At 38.6% G+C, this 22096-nt stretch overlaps 1 protein-coding gene across 3 annotated transcripts in view; it reads left to right on the top strand.

The window, feature by feature from the left end:
- LOC144228768 (uncharacterized) overlaps window positions 1-22096 on the top strand; it is a 616547-nt gene that overhangs the window by 153547 nt on the left and 440904 nt on the right. For 2 of the 3 annotated variants that reach the window (XR_013334260.1, XM_077760677.1), the window contains exon 4: window positions 7931-8002. Coding sequence is in view for 1 of the 3 variants with exons in the window: in XM_077760677.1 (XP_077616803.1) it covers window positions 7931-8002 (72 nt within the window). In the remaining 2 variants the exon portion in view is untranslated. Of the gene's footprint in view, window positions 1-7930; window positions 8004-22096 lie in introns of those variants that run through there. The other variant, XR_013334261.1, reaches the window with a different exon arrangement.

The following is a 22096-nucleotide window of genomic DNA, read 5'->3' as shown; positions in this document are numbered from 1 at the left end:
AAAAAAAAAGGGAAAAAAAAAAAAAAAAAAAAAAAAAAAGAGAAAATTATAGGCCGATATCTCTGATAAACGTAAATGCAAATATCTTCAACAAAATATAGCAAACTTAATTTAGCAATGCATTAAAAGGATCATACACCATGATTGAGTGGGATTTATTCCAGGGATACAAGGATGACTCAACATCTGCAAATCAATCAATATGATACACTACATTAATAAAATCAAGGATAAAAATCATATTATCACCATAATAGATGCAGAAAAAGCATTTGACAAAAGTCACTACCCATTTATGATAAAAATTCTCAACAAAGTGGGTGTAGAAGGAGTGTACTTCAACATAATAAAGGCCATATATGACAAGCCCACAGCTAATATCCTACTCAAAATCTTTCAGCTTTTCACCATTGAGATCAGGAAGAAGATAAGGATACCCATTCTATCTTATTCAAGATGGTGTTGGAAATCTCAGGCAGAATAATTAGTTAAGACAAAGAAATATGATGATGCATATTAACCAGACTTATTTGGTGATTAATTTGCAATATGTACACATAGTGAACCATAATATTGTACATATGAAACAAATGTAACTTTATGTGTCAATTATATAACAATAAAAAGACACCCAATGAACAAATGGCCAAAGGGTCTGAATAGATGTTTTTCCGAAGAAGATATACAACTTTCCAATAAGCACATGAAATGATGCTCAACATCATTAGGAAATGCAAAGTCAAAATCATGATGAGATATTATTTTACAAGCACTAGGATGGCTACAATAAAAAAAGACAGACAATGACATACTATAGAGGGTGTGGAGAAATTGTAACTCCCATTCATAGCTGGTGGGACATAAAATGGTGTAGGTGATTGAAAACCAGCAGTTCTGCTCCTAGGTATATACTTAAGAGAAGTAAAAACATATGTACACACAAAAACTTGTACATGAATAATCATGGCAGTGGTATTCATAAGAATCAAAAAGTTGAAACAACTCAAACAAAAGTGGTACATAGACACAATAGAATATTATAAATAATATTCATAAATAGAAAGGAATGAAGTACTGATTCCTGCTACCATATGGATGAACCTTGAAAATATTACGCTAAGTAAAATAAGCCAGTCCCCAAATACCATATATTGTATCATTCCATCTATATGAAATGTTTAGAATAAGCAAATACATAGAGACAGAACATTGATTATTCTGTGCTAGGGCCAGGAGTAAGGGTTTGTCATGAGGGAATTGGGAGTGATCGCTAATGGGTTTTTGTTAAGTTTGTTTGTTTGTTTTGTGGTGGACAAAAATGTATTAAAATTAGATTCTGGTGATGATTGTACAACCCTGTGAATATGTGAGGAAATATTGAATTACATATTTTAAATGGGCGAATTGTATAGCATATGAATTATGTATCAGTAAAGCTGTTAAAAATGATCCAAAACAAAATAAAACAAAAATACAGAGTTTGTCAAATCGGATTAAGAAAAATAACAAATGCAGCGATCTGACCTTTTAAAGATAACCTAAAGCATAAAGATGCACACAGGTTGAAAATATAACAAAGGAAAAAGATAAATAAATCCAAATCAAAAGCAAATAAAACATACTTTAGTCAATAAAACTGACTTTTGGATAAAAAAGCATGACAAGAAATCATGGAGAAATAATGTAATAATCATTACATAATGGTAAGTTTAATTTATCAGGAAAATGTAGCATTCTGAACTTGCTTCTAGTAATATCATCAATAATATAGTAAGTAAAACATGATGGAACTTCAGGGAGAAATTGAGAAATGTACTTCTAGAATAGGAATTTAAAAAAAAATTTTTTTAATTTTTATTTATTTCTGAGAGAGAGAGAGTGCCAGAGAGAGAGCAAAAGCGTGAGCAGGGAAAGGTCAGAGAGAGAGGAAGATACAGAATCTGAAGCAGGCTCTAGGCTCTGAGCTAGCTGTCAGCACAGAGCCCGATGTGGGGCTCGAACCCACAAAATGTGAGATCATGACCTGAGCTGAAGTCAGATGCTTAACTGACTGAGCCACCCAGCCACCCCCAGAATAGGAAATTTTGACATGTTTTTTTCTTTATTGGTGGATGAAACAAGTAAAAAAAAAGTCAGTGAAGAAATAAACTATTTCAACATTGTAGTCAACAGGCTTGGTACATTGGATGTATGTAAAACTTTGCTCTCAATAATTAGAAAGCACATATTCTTCCTAAGCACACATGAAATGTTTATAAAAACTGGTCACGTGTTAAGTCACAAGGCAACTTTCAGCAAATTTCTATGACTCATTATCATAGAGATCACATTCCCTGATCAATTTTATTAAATTCATAGCAAAAAACAGATGTAATACCTATATTTTATTTTATTTTATTTATTAAAACTTTTTTGTCGTTGAGGTAAAATTAGTATGACATGACATTAACTGTTTTAACCATGTTAAAGTGTGCAACTCAAGTGGCTTATGATACATTCATAAGGCTGTCTAAACCCAGAACATTTTTATCATCACCAAAAGAAACCCCGTATCCAATAATAATTATTTTTCATTCCCCACCTTGGCTCCAACCCTGGTAACTATTTACTTTGCTTTCTGTCTCTATGGATTTGTCTATTCTGGACATTTCACATAAATGGAATGATACAATATGTTGTCTTTTGTGCCTTCTTTCACTTAGCATAATATTTTCAGAATTTATCTGGATTGTAATACATGTTAATACTTCATTATTTTGTTGCCAAATAATATCCCATTGTATGAGTATAAAATTCATCAGTTGATGAACACTTGAGTCATTTCCACTTTTTAGTTATTATATATAATGCTGCTGTGAACATCCATATATCTTTTTTTTTTAATTTTTTAAATATTTTATTTATTTCTGAAAGAGAGAGAGAGAGAGAGAGACAGCGTGAAAAGGGAAGGGTCAGAGAGAGAGAGACACACAGAATCTGAAACAGGCTCCAGGCTCTGAGCTGGCAGTCAGCACAGAGCCCGACATGGGGCTTGAACCCATGAACTGTGAGATCATGACCTGAGCCGAAGTCAGACGCTCAACCAACTGAGCCACTCAGGCACCCCCATCCATATATGTTTTAATATGGATACATGTTTTCACTTCTTTAGGGTAAATATCTAAGAGTATAATTTCTAGGTCATTTGATAATGCTATGTTTACATTTTCTGATAAACTACCATATTGTTATCCAAAGTGGCTATATCATTTTATATTCCTACCAGTAATGTATGAAGTCTCCAATTTCTCTATATCTTACCAAGACTTGTTATTCTCCATTAAAGAAAACAAATTATAGCCACCCTAGTGAGTGTGAGCTGGTTTAGCATTTCATTGTGATTTTGATTTGCATTTTTTAATGACTGATATTAACATCTTTTCATGTGCTTATTGGCCATTAATATATCTTTTTGTGAGAAAAGTCTATTCAAGGCCTTTGCTGATTTTTGTAACTGGGTTGTTTGTCTTTTTGTCATTGAGCTGTAAGAATTCTTTACATACTTTGGAAACTAGACCCTTATCAGATATATATAATTTGCAAATACTTTTCTCCCATTCTGTGGGGTGTCTTTTTACTCTCTTGATAGTATCCTTTGATACATGACAGTTTTTAATTTGTAAGTCTTGTTTACTTTCTTTTTTTTCTTTTGTTTCTTGTGCTTTGGGTGTCATATCCAAGAATCTGTTGCCAAATCCAAAGTTATGAAGATTCACTGTTATATTTTCTTTCAAGAGTTTTATAGCTTTAGCTCTTAACATTTAGGTCTTTGATTCATTTTGGGTTAATTTCTGCATGTGGTGTGAGGTCAGGTCCAGGTTCATTCTTTTGTTTATGGTTATTCAGCTGTCCTAACATCATTTATTAAAAAGACTGTACTTTCCCTTTCCTTGGCAATCTTGTTGAAAGTCAAATGATCATATGGGTATGGGTTTAATCCCTGTATTTTTGAAGAAAATCTTCTAAATAACTCATAGGTCATAAAATAAACATTGATGGAACATCAAAATACTTAAATCTGAAAAATAACAAAAACCAGATGTTTTAATATTGTGGGAATCCTGCTTCAAGCCAGGACAGACTAGTTTGTTTCCCACCAACCCTCCTACCAAGAACAACTAAAAATGTGGAAAAAAAAAAAAAAAGAAAATTAATCTGTTTGAAAGTAGTGTAGGGCTAGCAAGACAGTAAGGGCTTGTCAGCGTAAGACCTGAGATAGAAGGAAAGCCTAGGGAAGTGAGTCACCCATGACATCATTGTCCTTCTCAAGGCATTTGCCACCTTTTGAGGGCTGAAAAAACAAGGGCTGAAAGGTTGAGCTGAAAAGCAAGAGAGAGCTAGAAAGAAAATACAGGAGAAACATAGAAAATATATGGGACAAGGTAAAACCTTCTAACATACACAAAATTGAAGTCCCAGAAAGAGAAAGAAGATGGACGGAAGCAATCTTTAAGGAGATAACAGGCACAAATTTTCCAGAAATTGCAGGCATCAGACCACAAATGCAAACAGGATACATGCAAAGAATATCACACCTATTGACACGTGACACTCAAACTGCTGAAAACAAGAGATGAAGATAAAGGCATAAAGGAGCCAGGGAAAAATGATATATGACCTTCTAAGAAGCAACAATTAGATAAGACTAAAAAGCAGCCCTAGATGTAAAGGGGGGCACTTTATAAAGATCAAAGCGTCAGTCCATTAGAAATATATAATAATGCTAAATTGGTATTAATGTACAGAACGAAAAGGATAAATAAGCTCATAATTATAGTGAGCGATCTTAACACACTTTCCCCCACAACTGAAACCAAGTGGAAAAATAAAATACCAGTAAGGCTATTGAATTCAACAATGTTTTCCGATTATTTCTATTTTTCAATTGCACTTGGACTATTTACAAAAGTTACCTAGACACCAATAATAAAATATGACTGGAAAAGTTCCCCAATATTTTCATATTATAGAATCAACTTCTAAGAATTCTTGGGTCAAACAAGAATCACAACAAAAATTAGAAAATATTTTTAAGTTGAAGAGGATGTAAATATGAGATAGAAAAATGTGTAAGGTAGAGGTAAAATTACATTAAAAAGATAATATAGGCTTTAATATACATATTGAAATAAAAAAATGAAGACTAAAAACCAATGATGTGTGTCTTTATGTCAACAAGTTAGAAAAAATTGCAGATTAACCCCAAAGGAAGTAAGATAAAATAAAAAGGGCAGAAATTGACAAAATTAGTAAATTTGTATGTGTGAGTACATCGTGAAATTCAAATTCAAAAATTCATTCCTTCAAAGCATTAGTAGACTTATATGTTTCTGGGAGGGTCAATTTAGGATAAAAAAAGAGAAAATAAAAAACCGGTATCAAGGATTTAAAAAATGACATTGTTACATTTTTGACAGACTTTTATTTTTTTTTAATTTTTTTTAAAATGTTTTATTTATTTCTAGGAGAGAGAGAGAGAGACAGCATGAGCAGAGGAGGGTCAGAGAGAGAGGGAGTCACAGACTGAAGCAGCCTCCAGGCTCTGAGCCGGCAGTCAGCACAGAGCCCGACGCAGGGCTCGAACCCACGAACCGCGAGATCATGACCTAAGCGAAAGTCGGACGCTTAACCGACTAAGCCACCCAGGCTCCCCTGACAGACTTTTAAAAAGAGAAGATATTATAAATAAATCTGTAGGAGTAAATATTTTAAAAATTGAATAAGGAAGACAATATTAAAAAAATAGAAAACTGATATGAGAAGAAATAAATAATTTTATAGTTATAAAAAAATCTCAGATCTACTGTTTTCTTTCCCACAAAGAAAACTCCAGACCTAGATTGTTTCATCTGAGTGTTCTATGAAAGAACTGCTAGAAAAAATCACATAACACAAATTTATCTTTTTTCCTGGTCATTAAGCTGTTGTGTCTCAACCCCAAGTCCATTCTTGTATGCTTTACTTTCTGATGCCAGGACTGGGATTTTGTTCTTTTTCATTAGCTGGCTTCGTGTTAGGCTCTGCAGAAGCAGAGCTCAAGGGGAAGACTGGACGAAGATGGGGAGATAGGGTGATATTATATAATATGAAATATCTACTCCTGAAACTGAAACCAAACAAAAAAACCCCAAATGAACAAAAAATAAAAGACACATCAGACGTTTATAACGTATTGACCTTATTTGGATCCTATTCAAACAGTTAAATATGCATATATGTTGTTATTTTATGTATATATACATTATGTTGTAAGCATGTGTGTATATATATGCATCTATACAATGTATATGTATACGTATGCATATATATAGGGGAAGTGATAACACAGACTCCATTAAAATATCAAATATCAAAAAAGTATATATTAATTAAAAAAACAGATTATAAAACCAAAGAAGAAGGAGATAGTGGTCAACAGAGAAGTCAGATAAGATGAAGACCAAATACAACCTACGAGTTTGTGATGTAGCCATTGGTAGATTTAGGGAGAGCTGCTGAAGAAGAATGAAGAATGATAGGGGAAGAAGCCAGATTAGAATGGATTTACAAGAGTAGAAAGAATGGAGACCAGTGGCATGGGCTGGGGCTCACTGTTACTGGGCTCAGATGGTACTGCAGTAATAGATTTCAGGTCGTTAGCAGCTGGCTGTATGTTGGTGTGGCTGGGCCAGGCATGGGCCCCAAGATCTAACTATTAGGAAGCGTAAGTGCAGATTACATATTAATTCAGGGCTTTACCTATAGTTGGCTCCATAAACTGTACATAAACCATATGCTGGTATTACAGGGCTAGACTACTAACTCACTCTAGTTGCTTTCATGTCAAACCTCATAGTCCAACAAAATTATCCTCAGTGATCCAGACCACCTGATTATTTTCGATTCAGTCTGTTTTTCTATTAATATAGAGATTTAGTCTTATGCCACAGCAGATGTTTATGCCTCTGAGGGAGTCTAACTGTATTTAATACTTAATTAACAGTGGATAGTATCTGGTTACAGAATTAAGTGGCCCAGTCCATTAAAATAGGCTTTGAGACCAAGCTCCTGGCTCTAGCTGCATATACTTGAGATCTGAGTTTGTCAGAAAGGAAAATTCTGCTCCACAGGCTGTGTCCAGGAAGTGACTTCCATCTGAAACACATTCAGGGCAGTCCTTCTGGATATCACATCTTGTGTTGTGTTGGGAGATATTGGTTTTACAGAAGAGCTACAGCAATGTTTCAGATGAGCTCACAAACAAGGCCATGACAGGGGCTCTGTTAATGAGGTAGCCCCAAAAATCTAGCCAAGGAAAACCTCTCCTCCTGGGGTTAGTACTAAACATTCTATAAATTAGGCACGCACGTGCTTGAAAATGAAGGGGTTTGGTTCAGTTTATGAAGTTTGCTTCTTTGGATAAAATTCAAGTAACTCCTGAGACAGTGGGCCTTCCTCTGGTCCTTTGAGAACAACCAAGAAAGGCAGAGAGGCACAAAGCAATTCATGCATCACTCTTGAGGAATAACTCAGGTAGAGAGCCATCCAATAAGAAGCCTTCCATGCTCCTCCATGAGCAACCCGCAGATACTACTTGATTGCTTAATTCTCTCAGGATTTCTTAGGTTCCTCTTTGCCGGAAAACGGGGCCTGTTTTCCTTATCCTCAGAGGTTCCTTCTCTCAATAACGACTTGTTCCACACTCTAGGGTGAGGATGCTGGATATAGAGGAAAGTTGGAACAAGTCAACTGCAAATCTAATTTGATCTAAACAGTCACGGTGGTTGGCACAGGGTCACGGCGGCAGAGCATACGAACAAGAAATGTTAGCTAACAAAGAGAAGAAATCCATTCTAAAGTGTCTTCTTCATATTTCTTTTGTTCATTCTCCCTTTCTCATTTTTGTTCACAGCAGGAAATATGTGTATCCTGTGTTAAAGAAGCTATCAATTGTTTTTAATAACCCAGGAGTGAATTTCATTTGGTAAGCTTGTCTTCAAGGTAAAGTATGCCCTAGAGAACACACAATAAGGAAGTTTAAAGAAGTTTTAAGATTGTCTGTGTTCAGATACCTCATCCGCTATATGAAGGGACAATATCCAATATCTCTGGGCAACTATCTGATATTGAGTCGTATGGTAGATTGTTGTAGTAATGACTTGTAGGGAGTCACACCTTCCAGTATCCAAGCGCTTACATATTCCTCTTCCACATGGACTATGAACTTAGCCACTGGCTTGCTTTGGCCAAGGGGACATCACAAACAAGAGCCAAGTAGGGCCTTGTGAAGCACTTGTGTATTGGGGCTTTCCCCTTGTAATGTTGCTCTGAGTTGTTGTGCTATCCAAGCCCACATGGAGAGAGAGGCTAAACACTGCCAGATGTCTCTGTGGAGCCCAGTGGCTATCTGTCCAGTCAGCACTCATGGGAGAGGATCAGAAGAACCACCCAGTTAACTTTTGGACCACAAAAAATAACGTCATGTTTCTTTTAAAAGTAGGCAGTTTGGGGGTATTTTGTTGCATAACAATAGACAATGAAAACAGGCCAGGATCTTATATTTTCCTTATTACGTTCATTGTTTTGCATGTGTTTGAGAGCAGCATGTTGACCTGTAATTATCCCTGCCCCTAGATGTTAAAATATAACTAGGAGAGAGTAGGATGATGGTTGCCAAAGCCTGAGAGTGCTGGAAATGGGGACATATTGGGCAAAGGGCATCCAGTTATAAGATGAATACATTCTGGGGACTATGGTTGATAATACTATATTGTACCCTTGAAAGTTGCTAAGGGAGGAGATCTTAAATGTTCTCATCACACACATACACACACACACACAGAGCTAATTATGTGAGGTGACGGAGATGCTGTCTAACCTTTTTGTGGTAATGATTTCGTAATATGTATGTGTAGCAAATCATCGCATTCTATATCTTAAGCTCACACAATGTTGTACATCAGTTACATGGTAATAACCCTGGAAATAAAGAAAAACTATGATGATAGAAAGCTGAGACCGCTCTCCATAAGGCCCATCCCAGATCTATCCCATCATTCAGGACTCTGTGTGCACATATTGTGTAATTAAAGGTGGTAAGAGATGAGTAAGATGAGATGAAAGAATACACGTAACTGGGAAAATAGAGAAGACATAGGGGTGTGTGTGTGTTGTACGTGTGCACATTCAAAGAAAATGAGAGAGAGAGGGAGAGGTAGATCTCAGGGAAATGATTAGAGGAAGCTAGTTAAATAGAAATGTTTCTCGGTGGGTGGTGGTGTACTAAACAGCGCAGGTGGTAGAGACATGCTAACTTCTGAGTTCAAAACCTAATGATTAAAGCATTGTGGCATCTAAGCATTGGCTCATAATTAAAAGTCAGATTCCCAAGAGCATTGGTATTCCGGGCGATTTGTTCCTATGGTTCTTTTCACTTTTTCTTGAGATTGTTTGAAATTCTTTGCAAATGAAGTGTGTAATGCTGTAGCGCCAAAGAAAAATGGGACATTAAAAAAAGCACATCATCTTATTTTGATGTCAAATATTGCCCATCGACTGTCCTATGGTATTCTGTTTTTTGTATAAGCTATAAAGAACACAGAAAAAATAGACTTTTCCCAATGAATAGGTAAAGACAATATGTAAAAAAATGTTCAGTAGAAATATGTTTGTAAAGCAACGCTTAGCTATATTTTAGACTTTCTCTCTAATGCCTGTGTGTGTGCATATATGTACGTGTGGTTGCAAAATACACTTTCTATAGCTAAGAAGTTCTGTAAGCTGCAGTTTCACTGCCCCTTGCACTGTCATGGAGCACTTTGAGACTTTAGTAGCGGGGCAGTTTATGGGTCACCCACCTTCTTGTCTGAGCAGCTTCTTTCTGTGTATTCATGTAAAGTCCATTTGCAGTGAAACAAAATGAATCCTCCCGCAATAAACACTTCCTGCAAATCTGCAAAGTGGTGAGGAAACTATGCATAAATATACACCCAATTATGTTTGATTTATGAAAAGCAATTAAAATGTACATACAGATGCATACACATGCACGCATACACACACACCCCTACACAGAGCTACATTCCACATATTATAGGACACAACCCATGCTGCACCCATTTGGGACCTAAACTTCTTGATGGTTCCGGCACAGAAACCCACATTCTTGTTAGATGGGAAACACTGGAAGCAGTATTCATTAAATCCTTCTCACCACTTCCCTCCTTGTCTTGCTATTATAACAGTGATGATTCCTTTGGAAGAAATCGCTTGATGTGAACCAAAATGCTATTTGCCGAATGCCCCAGCCAGAGCCCCCAGGTTAGACAGAGTTCTTCCTCCCCAGAAAGAGAAGATACACCTGCAAGAGAAGCAGGTGTGGCTGCTGGCATGCTTTGTCAGATGCTCCTTGAGGTGTAATAACACCTGGCATTGCAGGGAAGGGGTAAGAAAAACTTCAACGGCTTTATTTCTAAACAATTTGCTTAAGGATCCTTTGCGCTCATCAATAATTTTTAAATTACAGTCTTCCCTCTTCCCCCTTCTTGACATTGTGCACCTTAGCAGTTCTGTCACAGGGCTCCACCACCCACAGCACTCTCTCAGTAAAACTTACAGAATCAGAAAGCCAGTGTCGACAGTGATGGCGAAACAGCTCACAGCGAGCTTTCACTGAGGGAGAGTCAAATGATTATACTTTTGTTTTAAAGTGGTGTTTCTTAGAATATGGTTGGGGATCAGTGCTTCAGCCAGGGATAAACAGCGCTCCAGAGGCAATGTCAAATGCTTGCATTTGCTCTCCCAAGGCTGTGCTGGAGTTTTCCTGGGAAATTAGCACATAGCAAAAACGTTTCTATTTTCCTAGGAAAACCAACCTGAAGCTCAATGAAACCTGATTCTCTTACTAGTATCTTGGCGATAGTTCAGGACGTGCGCAGCCCAGCCTTTCTTACCTCCCCTCTGCTGGAGCCCAACTGCCTTGGAATTACTGGTGAAAGTTTCTTGTGAAAATAGAGATTCATAAAACCCCTGGGAAAATTCTGGCTTGGTAGGTCCGGGGTGAGAGCGAGGAATCTGTACCTTGTACAAGCACCTATCAGATTCTTAGGCAGCAGTGTTTGACAGCTCCTGTTACAAGATAAGGAGTGAAGGCTTGGATACCATGATGATTCACAGCCGAGACACAGGATTGCTCTTGGATCAAGGTTTCTGACTCACCGAGGATAAGTACTCTTTAATACTTGTGAAGACATTTGTATTATCAAAGTGCTGCTTTGTGTATTTATATATGACATTTGGTCTTCAAACTCAGCAGAAAGTCAACATATGTCAAGTGTCCACTACTGGCCCCTACTCTGGTTCTAGTCTTGCTGTCATGACATCATTTTATATACATGCTGGACAGTATTGCCATCTTCATGGTACTAAGGAGAAAGGAGGGGGAGAGACACAGATGTTAATTATTAACTTTGGGCCCATAACCATCCCCCCCATTATTGATGCTACCTTTCTTTCCATTTGATAAAATAAAGCTATTTGTAACTGGACGCACAGACCCAAGGACTAATGACTATGTTATCCGCTCTTCCTTGTAGCTAGATGTGGGAATGTGATAAAGTTTTGCTCTTGGTGTGTAAAGAGAAGCCATGTACAGCTTCCATGGGTATCACTTTGGTATTTTTCATTTTATTTTATTAGCTTTTGTCTTTTCTATGTACCAGTTGCCTAGCTTTAACAGTTATCAACACTTGGTGAATCTTATTTCACTCTTTCCTCTCCTCTCCTCGCTCTCCAAACCTACTACCTTCCACTGGCCATGCACCTGTCCTTCCTGCCAGCTGGAATATGTACATGACAGGTGAACCTTGAGCAAACATCATATACCACAGGTGGAAGCCACAGAGTGAGGATGGCAGAAAAAAGAAAGAAGGATCCTAGGCTCCTGATGTCTTTATGAAGTCATCCTCACATCCTGGACTATATACTACTAGACTTTTATGTATAAGAGGAATACATTTCTACAAAGTTAAAGCCACTATTTTATGACTTCCAGTCAAAATTATCTCAAATGTTTATAGTGGTTTAAATAGAAGACCCTGTTGGGCCATTTTACCAAAACAAAGCCACACCAAACTGTTCTTATCCGCATTCCTGGCTTAGTGAATTCCATGTCATAGAAAAAATTTAAACCTTTGATAATGGGAGATGCCTATGAGTTCCAAATCATCAATCTGATCATCAGTGAATACTTCACTGTAGGAAGTTGAGTATTGGGTGAATAATTACCATTAGTTAATAAAAGTTGAAGCAGAGACTACTTACTGGTGGTTCCCTATCATCTGTTTTTCTTTTTTTCCTCTTATGCTAGGCCCCACGTTTTCAGTTGAGCACACGGCCTTATGGAATAGAACTTGTCCTTCCCTGCCTTATTTATAGTACGGGGCCATCGGGGTACTAAATTCTGAACAATGGGAAGTAAGTAGAAGAGATATACACTTAAGGGATGTGTCCATAGGGGAGCAGATATGCTATTTTTATATCCACCCTCCTTTTGTTAGCGCTTGGAAAGCAGATGTGCTGAACAGGACTTATAGACACCTGGGACCATGATGTAGAAAGTCCATCTTGGAAACGGTGAAACGCCAAGTTAGAATGAACTGGGGTACAACAGCCAGCCCAGCCCTGAACTGCTGGCCTCTAAATTTCATTTCTGTGAGAGAGAAATAAATTTCTCTTTTATTTATTTCATTTTTATTTGTTTTTCTCTTGTAAGCCATACCTAAACCAAACTGATTAATACTTTCATATATTTTTTTCCCTTTAAGCATTAAGTATGACTGCAATCCTGCTTATTTGAATTTTGTTTAGATTAGCTGGGTTTTTGTGTAATTGGCGTCTGACATAATATTTTAAGCAGATCCTACCTTGGGTGTATAATTTATAATTTATTATTATGAAAATGTGTTGAGAAGGCATTATGAGATATTAAGCCTTGGCCTGGTCTATACCAGAAAGTAGTATTGGTATAATATGCTTGGAATAAAAAATAGTCTTTCCCCTCCATTTGCCACCGCTACTGGCTAAAAACTCTTTGTTCCCAAATCTTGTTTGGGGATTCTTTTTGGAGTCTCCAAAGTAACTGCAGACATTTGGCAAAAATCGCTAAACATTCTGTGAATTGAAAAATAGATGAACGGGGATGGCGACTCTCTTTTATTTTGTTCTTCCTGGTCTAGGCTGTCACTGTGTTCATCGTGCTGTGTGCACGGGGTGCCGGCCCCACATGAAATGCATGAATGCGCTCTCTCACTCTCCAGTTAGATGAACAGACGGCACCCACAGGTGATTGGAAGGACAGGAAGAGTATGGGGAGGGCGCTTATTTTTATGACTTCCTCTCTACCCTGTCACTCCATGTTGGCTGCTTCCCTTGATTAAAAGTTTATATCGGTCAGCTACTGTTGGACTAAAAAGTTTTTCCTAACTTGGTGACCTAAACAACCATTTATTTGGTTCATGATTCTGTGGGCTTGAAAATGACGCCAGGCTTGCTTGGCTAGTTCTGGGCCTGGGTTCGGCTTGGCCAGGTCATTTTTGAATCTGCGGTCAGTTTGTAGGTTGGCTGGGTACCCGTTGGCCTGGGATGCTTTCACTTCACAATTTGGCAGTTGGCTGGCTGTCGGTTAGGACATCAGGGCAGAACGGGACATTTGTGTCTTATCATCTGGCAGTCTAGTTCAAGGTTATTCTCATGGCAGCTGGGCAGGGTTTCAAGAGGGCAAGCTGAAACCCACCAGGTGTCTTGAGGCCGCATCTTCCCTTGGAGCTGCCTGGTTGTCATTCTACTATATTCCATCAGTTAATGTAACATGAGATCAGCCTGCATTTAAGGGTGGGAGATACAGACTTCAGCTTTTAGTAGAAAGAACTACAATACTTTAGTAAACTACAATTTCTTTAATAAAAAGAAATATAATACAAGACTTGTGGCCATGTTGATGATCTAGCAGAGGGCCACATCTGTCCAACAACTCTGTCCACACAGCTTTTTCTTTGGCATCTGGAAACTTCTCTCTCTGTTTGTTATTCTTTGCGGGATAGTAATGGCCCCCATGACATCATTGAAAGTGTCCAGATACTTCATTTAACTGTTTTCAGTTATCCAGCTCTGGTTTGCCTTCTGTTCCCTGCCAAAATCTGGGCTGAAATGTTGGAATCTTCCCGTTAAACACAGAAAACTGAACATTTGTTTATACCTTTGGAAATTTCACTTTTAGGGGTAAGGAAAGTTTTTAAATCTATATGGACAAAAATAATGTGAGAGATGACAAATCTCTCAAACGATATTTTTGAAAGATGGGATACTTTCCATTTTTATAGATGGAAGCATGGAGATCTTGAATAGAGCAGAATCATCTGAAATCAACTGTTGGCAGAAAGGTGGGCAAATGAGGTCTTGCTACAGGACCACACACGGAGCCTCAGGAATCCGAAGCCCCAGAGACCTGAAAGCAGAGATAAAGGATGAAGTAGAAACAGAAAGAATTACTGGAGGGCTGTGCAAGGGGCAGCAGCATCCCCATAATGCCTTTTAAAACCTTACTGAAGATAGAATTTTCTAGAGGAGCCGAATCTATGTAGATTTGAGGACAATTGGCATGGAAATGAGCAGGAGCAATTTGTCTTAATGGTAACAGGGGGAGTCAAGTGCAAGTGCATACACTAAAATGTCAGAGCCCATGGCTGCCCCTGTTCATCTCCCAGCCCTCCCGGTTCCGAGAATGCTTGCAACCAGATACAGATTGCCTCTCTCTTGACAGAGCAGAAGATTCGTACATTCTTCACTGCAGAAGTTGGCTGACCCTAAGCAAGATCTCTAGACACTGACATTTGGATGTCCCCCCATGAAAAGGTCAAGTCCTAACGTGTGATGTGAGACTCATGTATTGAAAATCCACCTTCACCCACAGAAGTCCTACTGAGCTTCTCAGTGCCTCAGTCCTAAATGTTCCAGTAAGCCAGGGATCCCCGCACAACTGAAAAGCCCTGAACGTGAAAGATGGTGACAAAAGTCAGCCAAAGTGAATAAGAGTAAATTTGAGAATAAAGAAACAATGCAGGGAGCCAATGAAAGTTTGAAAATAAACAAAATAAAACACACAAAATGACAAACATAGCTATAATCCATATTCTCAGACACACAAAAGCAGTTATTATACTCATAAAACAACAATAGGGTAGTTTTACCAAAAGCAACAACAATGAACCAGACAGATAACATAAGAGAACTGGGTAGACATCTTGGAATGTAAAAGCATAACAGCAGAAATGGAAAAAAAATTCAGTTGACGAGTTAGAAGATAAAGTTGAAGGGACGCCTGGATGGTTCTTTGGCTAAGCATTTGACTTTGGCTCAGGCCATGAACTCGCTGTCCTTGAGTTTGAGCCCCACGTTGGGCTCTGTGTTGACAGCTCAGAGTCTGGATCCTGCTTCAGATTCTGTGTTTCCCTCTCTCTCTCTACCCCACCCCCCGCTTGCACTCTACCTCTCAAAAATGAATAAACATTAAGAAATATAAAAAAAGATAAAGTTGAAGAAAGCTCCCAGAATGTATGAAATGACAAAACGATAGAAAATTGGGGGTCCATTTAAGAGTCCTGATTTCAAATATAGGACTTTTAGAATGAACCAAAAGAGAAAATGCAAATATGCAAAACATTCTTTTTTCTTAGCAAAGTGCCTAACCAAATACTCATTACAATTAATGGAAAATGTTTTGCATTCCAAATGAATGCACAGTATTCATTCACTGTGGGTTGAAAAGTCAGAAAGAGATCCTGAAAGTTTCCCAAGCCATGTACACAAGATCAGGAAACAGATCGGCCCTGAGCTTCTCCAGAGCAGCACGGGAAGGTGAGACAAGGTGAAGAGGTAGCAGAGAGATAGGGAGAAACAAAGTTTGATAGGGCAGGCTCTGAAGATACAGGGAGGGGCCATAAGCCAAGGGATGTAGATGTGTTCTGGAAACTGGAATAGAGGAGGAAATGGATCCTTCACTGGAACTGCTTCAAGGAAAGCAGTTCTGTGGATCTATTTCAGACTTCCGGCCTCCAGAACAGAAAGATACTACATGCCTGTGCTAAGCCATTAAGTCTGTAGTAATTTGTTACAGCAGCGAGAAGAAGCCAATATGCTAGCCAAATTATTAACAGAGTGTGCAAAGTAAAGACCTTTCAGATACTCATGCCTCAAAATGTTTACCTTCCTTTTCCTTTTATCGGGAATTTCCTAGAGAACGTATTCTACTCAGTGAGGGCCCTAGCATAATACAGAGTCTGAAATGGGGTCCAGGAAACAGAGGCCAATAGGAAAGAGGAGAGAGGCATGCCCAGGCTGAGGGCGAAAGGGAATGCCAGGGGCAGGACTCTGCTCCAGATTGAAGTGGAGCCAGGAGGGGAAAACAAGCCTTGATGGTTGATTGTTTATTGGCCTGCACTGGGTGAGGGTTGAGACCTCAGCTCTAAGAAGCCACAATGTCTGGGTCTCAGCTCTGTTTCATCACTTACTAACCATGCCAACTTACTAAACTCCATTTTCTTTTTTGCGCAATGGAAATAATGATAGTTCTGCCACATAGCATTGAGGTAAGGATTAAATTAATACACGTGGCATGCTTAAAGTAGCTTCTGGTACATAAGGGCTCAATTGTCGTTACCTTTTTGTTATTAAAAATGTTTTAGAGTTTTGTCGGATATTTTGGGGGAGGAATTACTGATAGGCTCAGGGAATATTGAACAAATATACCTCTCCATGAGACAATTACAGTTTCATAGTACAAATTCCAGATGTCAAGGCCATTTACTATCATAGTTATATAAGCATTAACTATTGATTTAACTAACACTGTGGTTGAAGTGTTTGGGGAGGTTGACAGAGGGTGTATGTGTGTGTGTGTGTATGTGTGTGTGTGTGGTGAGGGAAATGAGTTGTGTGGATAGGACATCAAATGATGATGTATCAGACTGTAAAATCAAAATATAGCAGAGCAGGGGCGCCTGGGTGGCTCTGTCACTTAAGTGTTCAACTTTGGCTCAGGTCATGATCTCATGGCTCGTGAGTTCCAGCCCCACATCGGGCTCTGTGCTGACAGCTCAGAGCCTAGAGCTTGTTTTGGATTTTGCATCTCTGTCTCTGTCTCTGTCTCTGTCTCTCTGCCCCTCCCTTGTTTGTGCTTGCTGTCTCCCCCACCTCTTAAAAATAAACATTAAAAAGTTAAAAAAATAAATAGCCGAACAAGCATATTATTTAGATACACCAAAAAGAGGCAACATTGATTTTCCCTGGGGATTAAGATACAGGCATGGGGCAAAGTCAGACAGGAAACTATTGATTTCCTCTGTAAGCCCCATGGCATTATTTGACTTTTTAAAGTATGCACATGTATGCTTTGATAAAAATGTTTAAACGAATAATTAAGTGAATGAACACATGATAGAATACATTCAGTGAGGTAGGCAAGCCACAGATGCTTTATTACCAATCGTGATACAGTTAACATCCTTTGACTTTATTGTCCAAAAATATGAGCCCTCGAGCAAAAATTGACGTCAGAGTTTTAGAAATTGCAAATAATTCAGCAATCTTTAGGTCTTGTCTCTAGTAATATTTCAAAGTTAACGATGCTCAACCTGGGAGGCAAATAAAAATAATCTGGGGTATACATTGTAGTTACCTGGGGAGCTCTTAAAACTCCTAAAGCCCAGTTCTGCCCCAGACCAATTTAAATCAGAGTCTCCGGAGGTGGGTCCCAATATCAGTGTGCTAAAACTCCCCAGATGATTTATAATGTGTGATCAAGGTTGAAGACAACTGTATGAAAATATTTGAGTGGTGTTTGATAGGATTTTTTTTTTTTTTTTACTCTCTGGCTATGTAATACACAGCACCCCACATTCATCAGCTTGGTAGGAACAGATGTGGAACTGGTGGTAACTCACAGAAATAAATAAACATAAAGCATAAATATATGTATGTGTGGGTGGGTGTGGGTATGTACTTCCTAAATATCATAATTTGTATTAGGATCACGTTGGAGCACTTCTTTGGTTAATTTTGCTGAACCATATATTGCTTGACACTAGTTTTTCTCGTTATTTAATGCATAAGTCAGATTCCCAAGTCTTAGAGGTTTAAATACTGATTGCTATTATTGAAACACACTGATCTGTGTGAATGCAGGATTTACTAATGGACTAATGAATAATAACTAAATTACACCAGGAAGATTCAGTATTAATTATCATGTAATTCATACTGCATTTTATAAATCAGATACAAAATCCAATAATTATAGGACAATTGCTATGTAATTACCTTGACTCCACATTAGTAATTACAGGGTAATTTTGCAAATAGTTCACATCACACACCCATAAAGAAACAGCTATTACTTTGCACCCTGGAGTTGAAAATAACTCGGTGGTTATTCTAGCATTGGTTTAGAGAGGAAATAATATATGATCGTCACTCTATAGTATAGGATACAGAAGTCATCTCAGATTTAGATTGTGACCTGCTCAGTATTTGGCATTGTTCTAAGAGATATTTACTGATACTAGGTATTGATACTAGACTGATACTAGAGATATTAGGTAATGCAATTGGTACAGTGGGAGTTAGGCTTTTTATCCCCTGTTCTGTAAGACCCAGCATATAAATTAAATCATATATAACCAAGCAGATGCAAACAGATATCTATGAGGAGGAATGAACTTTGAAAATTGAGATCAACTAGATCATGGTAGAAAATGCCACTCTTCCTTTGAAGATACTGTCTGAACAGTTTAATTTGAGCTGATATTGAGTTGGTCAAAGGCTTCTGTGAAAAGTAGGGAGCCAATGATCTGAGTAGCTCTCCACCGACAGTTTTGCTTCCCTCCCCAGATGTTTCAGCTCCGTTGGCAGTACAGTGTGTTGGAGAGCTAAGAAAGATTGATCTAGAAGGAAGAGGAGTGGCTAGAGTTGCCATGAAATAGGGGAAAACCTAATACCATCCCCTGCCCAGCAGAGGGCTTACTGTCTAAGCCGAATCTAAGGAAGAACCAAGAAGTTTAGGCTCATGTATAACTAGAGCTGAGACTGGTATGAGATTGAGTCTGGAAGAATGGCATGGGGGTGAGTTTCCCATGGTTCCTATGGAGGTACGTGTCAACAGCTAAGTCATTTTGGGGATCTCATCAGCATGGCAAAAGAAAGAGTGATAACACAGAAATCCACAGAGATGGATTTGCCAGACCTCTACCACCCATACAAAGCATGACTCTCCCAAACAAGATTGGATTGAGAAAAGTATTCAGAAAAGCCTGTCTCTCCATTAGGGTCATAAGAGTCCTCAGGCACAGAGTGGAGGGAACAGTTCCTAGGCTCTAGGCTGGGGTTCTAGGTTTCCTGGATTTGGAAGAATCTATTCTTAATTATTTAAAGTGGTGAAAGTGACAACTGCAACCATATTTGAAAGGTTATAAAGATGAAGCTCAATCAAATTGAAACCTAATCTATCAACCTCCAAAGTTCTCCTGTTAGATAAGGATGGCCAAACCTCCCTGTCAGTAAGGCGTCTGGACGCTTATAATGGGAAGCCACACAAGTGTTCTGATCCACTTTGAACTACACCAAAATAAAATGCAAACTCCCCGATTCCTCTCCACTCAAATGTAATGTGGTAATTATTAGCTAATTGATAAAGCAATGAAACTACATACAGGATGCAAACTCCATTGGGGCAAAACTTAGTGGAACAAATGGTTCTATTAAGTGTATTCTAACCTTCTTGAAGCTTGGAATGCTTACCTAATTAAGAAAAAGCAAAAGAACCCCAAAGTTTGGCCTTCAGTGCCCTCCACAAAGTGTCTTAATGTTAACTAGAGTCTTTTTCTCCCACTGTGCACTTTGTGTATCCTGCAACTCTGTCATCTAGAATACTCATCTTTTGCTAAGCAAACCCTGCAATTTCCTGTTACTGGGTTCTTCCCTTTATCTGAAACGGCCCATCCATCAGTGTGTCTCCTGCCCAAATCTTATTCTTTAAGGCCCAGCATAAATGCTACCTCTGCCAGGAACCATTTTCTTATCACGGCGGTAAAGAGACCCTTCTTCCTTCTGGAAACTCCTAGACCTATTTTCTCTATATTTTTTGTACACATCTTCTCAACTAGTGTATGAGCTCCTGCGAGCAGGTGCCAGAATGTACACATCTTTGGATTGTTTCAAGGTATGTATTGATTGTCACAATGCAATTAAAAACTAGAATGAATGTTCTTCTAGCTATTTCATTTTTTTAAAGTTTAAGCATTTTTAGGCTATATAAGTTACTGGTTCCCAGGAGTGCTGATCAATGGAATAAATATTTTTAGTGTAAGATTATGATGGAAAAAAGTCCATTTTTTGAGAGAGAGAGAGAGAGACAGCATAAAGTGGACTTTTCCTTTTTTTAAATGTTGATTTATTTTTGAGAGAGAGGGAGAGAGAGAGCACACATGTACATGAGTGGAGGAGGGGAGGAGGAGAGAAAGAAAGATGGAGAATCTTAAGCAGGCTTCCTGCTCAGCATGGAGCCTGCCATGGGGCTCGATCCCATGACCCTGGGATCATGACCTGAGCCAAAATCAAATCAGATACCTAAACAACTGAGCCATCAAGGAAAGGTCCATATGGGACACCTGGGTATCTCAGTGGGTTAATTGTCCAATTTCAGCTCAGGTCATCATCTCAGAGTTTGTGAGTTTGAGCCCTGTGTCAGGCTCTGCTGTCAGTGCAGAGCCTGCTTCAGCTCCTCTGCCCCCCCTGCCCACCCCCACTCTTACCCTACTCGTGCTCGCTTTCTTTCTCCTTCTCTCTCAAAAATAAACATTAAAAAAAGAAAAGACCCATTTTATGCTACAGGTATTTTCTTATCATATTGGTGACTATTAATAACTTGCTTTTTGATTGGCATTGAAGATTCAGTGTGGGCATTTGAAGTTGGTCTCTTTGAGTGATGTAAACAGATCTAAGATTATATAATTAGACATAGGTAGCACTCTTTGAAGGAGAGAAGGTATCGTTCCCTTAAGACTTTACAAGTGACATCAGATTTAAAAGCAGGAACAGTGAAAAAAAGAGGTCTGGGGACTGTTGCAAGAGTCCTGATGGGCATGCAGGAGAGCAAGGCCTGCCTGTTTCCCTCAATAACCAGCTGTGGGAGTTGGAGCAGAGCCAGGGAATAAAATGGGGGGTTTAGTTTATGTGAGCTCAAAGACATCCGTTAGCTCTAAAACATTCATGATGTTAAGGAAAGCAGGCCATGAATAAATATCTTGGAGAGAAATACTATAATGAAGGCTCTGATAAAATCCGGAACTATTAGGAACGGTAATTATGAAGCACGGGTTATGTTTTTCTCAGACTTCTTTCCAAGGGCCAAAGAAGAAAGAGGTTCCATAGTGAGGTTTTGAGGGACTCTCGCAGGTGACTGGCCCCTCAAATGCCATCTGGCTTACCCTCCTCTCAGGAGAGCATTGTGTAGTTAGTATAAATCATTGGTTCTAATTATTTGAGAGGTGTTTACCATTATAGTTTCCATCCTACTGGTACTATAACCTTTAAGACAACTGAAGTTACTTTAGCTCAAGTCAGTTTCTGGGAGCATGTGGTGTTGAAATATTTCAATTATGAAGTCTTTACAGGGCAGAGAGACCAGCCTGAGAAGAGAGGCACTGGACCTGCTTTCAGTCGGGTTACTGTTATAACTCAGGCAAGCATGGGGCTCCCTGTGGCACAGAGGAATGGGGCCCACCTCTGCCAGAGCAGTGGAACACCTACCACAATGCCTGGCACATAGCTGGATGCTGATAGACACCAATGGAAACCCAATCCTAATTGTGTTATGTAATTACTAAATATATTGCACAAACATTGTTATCAGGTTGCTCTTTGCATCTCAGTGGGGGTAATTAATAAGTACATTTTCTGAATGATCTTAATGCAGCATGAATTAGAATCTAGTTATTTGGAAGGTTCAGACTTTGAGGAAAAATAATTC

Source organism: Crocuta crocuta, unplaced genomic scaffold (genome assembly GCF_008692635.1).
Source record: "Crocuta crocuta isolate KB4526 unplaced genomic scaffold, BGI_CrCroc_1.0 scaffold546, whole genome shotgun sequence".
In the NCBI taxonomy this organism is placed as follows: Eukaryota; Metazoa; Chordata; class Mammalia; order Carnivora; family Hyaenidae; genus Crocuta; species Crocuta crocuta.
The sequence above is the reverse complement of the archived record's forward strand: the minus strand, read 5'-3'. Positions and strand labels throughout refer to the sequence as shown.